Source organism: Macadamia integrifolia, unplaced genomic scaffold (genome assembly GCF_013358625.1).
Source record: "Macadamia integrifolia cultivar HAES 741 unplaced genomic scaffold, SCU_Mint_v3 scaffold2031, whole genome shotgun sequence".
Lineage (NCBI taxonomy): Eukaryota > Viridiplantae > Streptophyta > Magnoliopsida > Proteales > Proteaceae > Macadamia > Macadamia integrifolia.
Window position 1 is genome coordinate 26,298 of NW_024868471.1, and position 8,741 is coordinate 35,038.

Genomic DNA, 8,741 nt, shown 5'->3' on the forward strand with positions numbered 1-8,741 from the left:
TAAAAAAAAAAAAAAAAAATTGATTTGAAAAGAAAGAAAAAAATAACATAATTTACCCTATGTTTAAATGCACACTAGAGAAGGTGAGATTCGCATAATTAATCAAGGTAGCTTTCATAAATGTTAAAAAGAAAAGATAATCAGCTCCTGATTTTAGAAAGACAATTTAAAGTTCACGAAGATGGTCCACCAATATTTAGCTATGTGAATGATTTGGTTGTAGAAATTTAATCCCTAAGTTGCACATCCTATGATTTAATATCAAATTTCATCTCATCAATATATGTCTATGCATGCACCCTTGTATTGTTTCTATTATCCATATGTGTCAATACACCTTCTTTTAGTCACTAGATGTTTAAGTTTCACTTCGATAATTAACAAATTTTGTTTGAACTAAATCTCAGTGTGAAGGTAGAGGAGCTCAGCTATCAAAAAAAAAAAAAAACTTCGAAGATAAAGAGCACATACAGATACCATTTGCTCATCAATGGAGCTATTTCTTATCAAGCGAAAGTTTTCAATTAGATGGACACAACTTTGGAGTACATTACTAATAAATCAAACGATGGAAAAGTCATACAAACCACATCTAAGAACACCATTGTTACCACACAGAACGATAGAAGAACGTAAATAGAGTCATTTTTAGAAATTTAGAGATAGAGAGAGAAACATTTCTATTGTAACGTCAGGAAGCCAGCTTTGTTTTTGCTCAAGGAAGTCCACCTCCAAGTCCTCCGCCAGCTCCACCACCAAACCCAGCTCCTGCACCACCCCCAAGTCCACCACCTGCACCACCACCACCACCAAAGCCTCCACCACCACCAGCACCTCCTCCAAGTCCAGCTCCATCCCCAGCACCTCCACCAGCACCACCTCCAAATCCTCCCCCAGCACCACCACCAAGCCCACCACCACCTCCACCACCGAACCCTCCACCGCCACCACCACCAAGTCCACCACCGCTCCCTAAACCAGCACCACCACCAAATCCAGCTCCACCACCGGCACCAGCACCTCCACCAAAACCACCACCGCCTCCACCACCAAAACCACCACCACCACCGACACCACCATGATGGAAGAAATTCTTCTCCTCCTCAAATTGATTCACAAGCTTCCTAGCATGAGTGGTGCAGACAAGAGCACCAAGCAGAAAAAAGAGAATAAACCTCGTAGTCATCTTTTCTTACCTGTCTATCTCACTGAACAATATGAGTTTGTGATGGGAAGTGGGGGGTCGAGGGAAGGAATTATATAGAATGTCTTGACAGATGCAAAGGGCACTCGAACTCGCATTAGGAGAAGGGGACAGTTTTTTTTTTTTTTTTTTTTTGATTCAAGGAGACGGGGACAGTTGAGAGGTCTTAATGGTATCCATCTTCTCATCTGCAACTGCTGGGCAAATGGGACCGGATAGTTAATACACCTCAACTGCCCTCCTCTGAAATGAGCTGGCCGACCACTACCTCCACCTCCACCTCCACCTCCACCTCCTCTCTCTAGTCTCTACTCTCTACTCTCTACTCTCTACTCTCTACTCTCTACTGTCCACTTCTGGGTCTGGTCAAGGTGTAACCGTTAGTATAGTAATTAGGTCTTAGCTGTTCATTGTAAAGGTTTCCCATTCCCACTTGCTTTCATTAACGGTACTGGCTGTCCTTTTCTCACAATCTCACTACTTCTTTCCTTTTACACTTTCTAGGGTTTGATAATGACCATAGCAGGGGGCTGGTGCGGATGGGAACATATTCAAGTCATACATGCCAAATCTTGTTGCGACTTGCAAGAGAGTGACCATGTGACCAATGATCAGTACGGTAGCCTTGAATCTCATGACCATGCATGCATGTATCTTCTTTAGACTCCATTCTTTTTGCTAACCTTTTTTTATTTTTTTTATTTTTTATGCTTTTCCATGATGTGGGGTTGTCAAAACTAATCTCGTAGAGCTACTCAAATTGGATCACTGATCGATTTTTAGGTTTCTTTGTAAATCTAATCGATTACTTTCAATTACGTAAATTAATTATTCAAACTGCACTCAAAGGTAGGGTATTTTCCATTTTTATAGAAACTTCTATACCAAAAAGAATGAAATCTCTAATTATAGCCTCTATGGGATGTAAAATATATTTCTTCTTACCATCAAACCTAACTCAAACAGATAAAAACAATCAAATCAAATCAAAATAATTTGGACTAAATTGAACCAAAGTTCTATTTAGAGTTGGTTTTGCTATGGGGTATTATGACCCCAAACCGAATCAAAGCGCATTGAAAACCAAATGAACCGAAAAAAGTTCAAAATCCAGATCAAAACTGAAATCAAAATGATTAGAAACCAAAATCAGCCAAATCTCATTTAGAAAACCAGTTTTTTATATAATTTTTGTATATATTTGTATGGTAAACAGAATTCAAATCGGAACCAAATCAACCCAATTACAAATTAATATGATAAACTAAAACAAAATTAGAACCAAACTGAAACCAGAATTTTCTTATTTGTTTGATATCGATTTCACCATTTTCATACCAAAATTGATTCAACTCAATCTGAAATTGAAGCAAACCGACCGATTAACCCACCTAACTCCATTAGAATTCTATAACTCCATTTTTCCCAGTTAAGCCTTTCAAGGAGGTAGAGATTGAGGAGGTCTTCTGTCTCTTCTATCCTTATGTGATTGTGATAGAAATTGGACGAGTAGAACCATGAACTTCTTGTAATGTCTCACGTGAAACTGCATGTTTCCCATTTAACCTATGGATTTCAGTCTTGTGTGTGAAATCGCACTTAATTAACCTATGCTTATTACCCAAAAAAAAGAAAAAAGAAAAAAAAAAAAAAAAAAAAAAAAAAAACCTATGCTTTGCTTTGAAGAGGTAAAGGAAATCCTTAAATGCAATTTGTTTGGTACGGATGAGAAATTGGTATGGTCATAAATGTACTTTAAGGTGGTCGGTCAGTATGTATAACAGGCTTGACTTTTGACATCCCAAATAACCAATAAATTTAAGTACTGGAAGAGCAGCAGAGGAAGAAGAGCAAAACCGTGTCCCCCGATTAATGCTCACGTTAAATAATCTCTGCCACAACGTCATAGGCTCAGAGTGTTTTTACCATACCAGCATTAAAATCCTCCCCCGATTAATGCTCACGTTAAATAATCTCTGGCACAACGTCATAGGCTCAGAGTGTTTTTACCATACCAGCATTCAAATCCTCTCCAGGATTCAACGGCTGGTGCATGCCAGGCTTCTTCAGGTCGTTAGACCTTCAATGACGTTCACGGTTCATCAAACCCCTTTTCCTTTCGTTCTCAAGCTGGGTAAAAAAAAAAAAAAAAAAAAAAAAGAAAAAAGAAAAGAAAAGAAAAAGACATTGAGTGTGGGAAAATGACATCAAAATCTCACCCCTATTGATGCCTTTGTACACTCCTTTATTGACCATCGAACCGATAAAGGGTCATGCAATCGTGCAGCATTTTTCTCATGGTTTGAGGTATCGGTATTGCTAGCCACTGATATTGATACCATATTAGTAGATGACAAGGGCAAGGGGTAAAATAGTCAACACTCTTTTCATAAGAAAAATTAGCGATAAATTGTCAGATACAGCAGATCTATGTCGATACCATATCAATCTTGAAGGTAATCAAAACCGAATTTGATACCATGCACTAAAACCATAGTTCTTCCACCCAAGGAAAAAACAGTAACCAAACCAAGTCTTACTCGGACATTTCAAAAAAAGATGTGAGAATTATTTAGTGGATCATACATTTTTTCATTTATTGAAGATTTTAAAACATGGCTGGATTTGTATCCCACAATCTACCATGCCCCAATTTGCTTCCTAATCCTTAGGTTGTCAACCGATTTGATTATGGTTCAATTTACATTTTGACAAGGTACAAATAAAAAACGTCTGAATAAGAATCAGCTAAAATCAGAATCATTTTGTATTTAGTCTGATTTGATCGAGTTCTGTTCGATATTTGTTATTTGGTTAGCATTCGATTTACATGAGGTTTGTAGTTCACATTTGATTTCACCTTTATACTATTTACTTTGATTCTTCTTACACCTAATTTGAGAGCATCAATAGATAAGTTTAGAATAACTAAAGCATACCATCTCAATATATCCTGCCAACTTTTTTACTGTGTATTCTACCATCATAATAACCATCATTGGCTTGAACATAAGGCAGTACAAAAATTGAGTTAATTTGGTCCGGTTGTATTGAATTACCGGTTTCTATTTGATCTGACTTACCGGTTCCTATTCGGTTAAGAACGTCCTTTTCTGGTCCAAATCAAAACTGAACTAAGAAGAGTACTTATGAAATCAGAATCAGGTCATTTCTCCGTGATTCGGTTTGTTTCAATCATATAACGATCTATCCTGGTCCTGCTATTCGGTTCCACCTCCATTTTGACACCGTTACCTAATCCTATGACTCTTATGAGAACTCATAAGAAAAAAAAGTTAATATAGCAAAGAAAGTGAAGTAAAACAGAAAGAGTATGAAATAACTACTCTTTAAACAGAAGGTTTTTTTCCTTATCTTTTGCGTCTCTATGTCCAGCGAAGTATGTATTTCACTATTTACCACATGGTCGTACATGTGACGAAGGATCAGACAAGCATCTCATTGGTATGATTTCAACTTAAAATGAGTAGAAATTTAAACACTCAAAATTTAAGCTCTTTTTTTCTGGAGACTTGCTAATGGAGGAATCTTAACAAAGGACATTCTGGGAAAATGGATGACTGTTGATCCTACCTATGTTTTCTGCCACTCCCATAAAAAATTAACATGGCACAAAGAGAATCTAGGCTGCTAACCCTTTGGGTTTATGCCTGAGAATATACATGCTCTCTCTTTTAAACATCTTATTATGTACTTCTCTCAATCACATGATATCCTTGATCATCACCGTAGTAATTTCTTTATCTCCTTCATGTTCTTTTGTTATTTTATCTGCGTTCACAGGAACAATGTCGCTTTCAACCATGTCGGTCCATCCCCTATCCAATCATCAAAAATGCAAATCTATGGATTTCCTATACCAAAGAAATTGAACCCAGCCAAATCGTTTTACCCAACCCAGGATCAATAACAATGAATTCCCCTTTCGCTGAATCTCCTATTCTTATTTGTTCTGAACCCATAATTTTGAAGAGAAAAAAAAAATCTCAGCTTGGGCTTATTGCATTTTTATCCAAGGAAAATGTATATTATTAACTACTAATTATCTGATGACAGGAAAAATGATTGAAGCGGCATCTCGGAGTTATGTTTATGGATTAAAGCAAACCCACGATCTAGGAGGACAAAAAGTGGAAATTTGGAGTGATCTGGAAGTTTTGAAACAGTTGGTTGTAAAGAATAGTACCAAATCATAGCATTGGAGCATCATTCCATCTTTCTTTGATGTTTTTGACATCATACCCCGTACTATTTTTTGGCTTAGGCCCACTTATCCTCAAATATTTTGCCCACCAAACCAGGATGCACAGAATTAGTCTTACTCTCTCAGATTTTGATGTAAATAAACAGTTTCAAATATTTTGAATGCATGCTTTTTTCCCTTGTTTATATATATATATATATATATATAAAAGAGTAGAGGAAGTAGCTAAACTTACAAAAGCTATCATTTTGTATTTTATAGTCATCTCCATTGATGTTATTTTGGTAATTTTACTAAAACTTTGAATCAAAGTATGAACAACTTTCTTTGCTTACTTTGGATTAAAAATTGGCCATTGAGATGTATGTGGGGTCCTCTATCACATGGACTAGTCTATGTACCCAAGTGGTAAATATTGAAGAGTTATATTTCACTAGGCATAGTGATCCCTATAAGTCCAACATGTTAATATTTCTAAAAGTGAATTATTTTTAGTGCAAATGTGCCTCCTTCTGCTCGGTCTAATTTAAGTTCTCTACTTGGTATCAAGGAAATTCATCAGGATGCTACCTATCTTGGTGCTAACATTATTCATCAATGGTCTATAATTTCAAATTTCAGACATTTAGTAGAAAGAGTGGATAAAAGACTGTCCCCATGGAAAGCCAATCTTCTTTCCTTTGTGGGTAGGAAAATTCTGGTTCAATCGGTTCTATATTCTATCCCTTCGTATTAGATGTCTTGTTTTACTCTTTCTCAAAAGATATGTCTAGATTGATTTGATTTGCTCTCGATTTTGGAATGGCTCCAATGCCGGTTTAAGAATGGCCCATCTCATATCTTGGAAAAGAGTTTGCTTCCCTATCAAAGAGGGTGGTCTTGGTCTCCGTGATCTTCTACTCATAATAAAGCTCTTCCATTAAATTGGGTTAGCAATTGCTTTATGAAAGGATTCTCTATGGGCGAAAATCATTAGGGCAAAATATTTCCATAATTCATTTATCTTTGACCCTATGACTTTGAAAAAGAGAGGATCATGGATCTGGAATAGTATTGTTTCTATTCTTCCTACGCTTAAAAGCATAGTTTCTGTCAAATTGGGTTTGGATCAATCTGTTTTCTTCTAGCATGATCCTTGAATTAAGAGGAGTTATACTCCACATATGCAATCTCACTGCTCAAGGTGAGTATTCAGACCATAAGTTAAAGCATTTAATGCGTTATTGATGATCTAATATCCCATGAATAGTAAAATCTCATATGAGAACGTTCCAATATGAGGAGAGGATCTAGACTCTATAAATACTTCCCCTCCTAACATGAAGTCCAAAATGCACATAACCTATTGGATGAAGATATCTTTGATTCACCATGTGGCCCACCTATGTACTATGCATGGTGGATTGTAATTTTTCTATAGAATCCATCTAAGCAAATGCTTCACTATTTACCACATGGCCCATCCATGTACTTCCATGTGCAGATAGTAAAACCCAATACACTGGAGCGTAGTTTTCCATTAAAAAAATTTCAGTTCCCATCAAGACTCAAGCCCAGACTTCAAAATTATTTGATTGGAATAATCAATGGTGTGACCCACCAACTCACTGGACCCTAATCTGATATTTTTCAGTGGACAGTCTAAGATAAGCTTGATATCTGCCCTTTACCCAAAAAAGACCAAAGGACGAGATATTTCCAGCTCAACATCTCTAACTTTAGAGCATTATCCATTTATTACTTCTCGGTTAGTGAATCTCAGAAACTCCTGAGATGGAAGGACATTAGAGACTTCAACCATGGGATTCGCAGTTCGCTCTGCAACCTTTCCCTTACTCTCACATCTCAGACACAAGCAATCAAGCCCAACTAGATTGCTCCAAGGCTCCAACTTTCTACGATCACCATCTATTAGAAGGACCCAAGCTCTTGCCGCCTCATCCCTTGTCCTGGGCGCTGCTTCTCCCCCAGCTTCCACTGGTGATGTATCTGTTCTCCTTCAAATGAGGTGCCCTTCTTCTCCTTTATCCATTTCAAAGAATACTTAAGATTTATATTTGGTGCATTTCGTCACTGGTAATTGCTAAAATGCTGAGTTACCTCAGATTAAACCCATTGCCTAGTACTCGATAGCTATGTAGATACCAATGGAGTTTGTAGTCTAGTGAAACGAATCTCTTGCTCCATCCCAGCTCAAGTTGGCTAGTTGTGGGTTTAAATCGGCACGCCCTACTATTGCTCGTTGGTTATGGGAAATGTTGTTTTCCGTATGGACTATGGGGCTTTGACCTGGGACTATGATGAGTACGATGGAGCACTATTTTTTTCTTAAAAAAAAAAATTGTACTTGGGGAAATTTTTTCCCACTACTCGGATTTAAAGCCAAAAAAATAGAATAATTCACTTCTCCTTTAGGTTTATAAATACCTTCCTTGCGCTTCCTCCATACTTGAATTTCTTTTGACTGCAAGCCTTTCATCCTTGTAGATGTTGCCTCATCATTGGTGGCAAGCTCACCAATGCAATTCTTTAGTTACTAGAACAAGTTGATGATTGGGTGTTACATGGGGACTTGGGCTTCGTTTGGTTGGTTCTGTGGGAGTAATTCTGGTGACCTTCTGTTCTCTCAGAGTATTTCAAAATTGGAATCGTGTTTTGGCAATTCCGAATACTTTCCTGAGAGCAAGAATTCAAGAGCAGAAAAATTGTTCTGCACCATTTGGAACACATTAAACAGACCCAAAATCCGATTGAAGGCATTTGTTTAAAGATTTTCCTGTGTTTTTTTCAACAGTGCTGTACTTCTCATGGCTTATTGGATCAGCAATTTTGTTGTGCCGGACATAATCTCAAAGGCTCTCCATTTTGATAAGCCAAGCAGAGATCCAATCCCTGAAGATAAAATTCCCTCACAAGATGAATCAGGAAACACACTTGAGAGCAGTGAAGGAGAGCCAAGGAGGACAAGACACAGTTTCAAGGAAGCAAAAACTTCCAAGTTCTGATATTTTTACCTCTTCTTCTTGCATTGTCCCTTATTTTTGTTGTTTGGAATGTGGTTCATGTTCCACTAATTTTCTTCCTATTTGACCATTACCAGATCAACATTTCAAGCCGATACTAAAAGGTGCTTTTTATTACACTTAGATTTTAATTTTACAATGTTACCTTAGAATAGTGAATGCTATCATGAACTCTCAAAATACCTCTCTTTTTTTTTGGTGGAATCAAAATATCTTTCCTCAATCTAACCTGAGGGTCAGATCCTATGAATTAAGATGTTCTCTCCCCAGTGTGGTTGAACGAAAACTA

The 8,741-nt window shown here is 37.2% G+C and overlaps 2 protein-coding genes across 2 annotated transcripts; one reads left to right on the forward strand and one right to left on the reverse strand.

The window, feature by feature from the left end:
• Positions 1 to 499: 499 nt before the first annotated feature.
• LOC122065478 (glycine-rich protein 23-like) lies at positions 500 to 1,324 on the reverse strand. Its single transcript, XM_042629286.1, has one exon. It carries the CDS (start codon positions 1,184 to 1,186, stop codon positions 716 to 718), a length of 471 nt encoding a protein of 156 aa, XP_042485220.1. The 5' UTR covers positions 1,187 to 1,324; the 3' UTR covers positions 500 to 715.
• A 5,837-nt stretch (positions 1,325 to 7,161) lies between these two features.
• Positions 7,162 to 8,575, forward strand: LOC122065484. Its single transcript, XM_042629293.1, has 2 exons — positions 7,162 to 7,437; positions 8,224 to 8,575. The coding sequence occupies exons 1-2, from the start codon at positions 7,229 to 7,231 to the stop codon at positions 8,432 to 8,434; spliced, it is 420 nt and encodes a 139-aa protein (XP_042485227.1). The 5' UTR covers positions 7,162 to 7,228; the 3' UTR covers positions 8,435 to 8,575.
• The last annotated feature ends 166 nt before the right edge of the window (positions 8,576 to 8,741 follow it).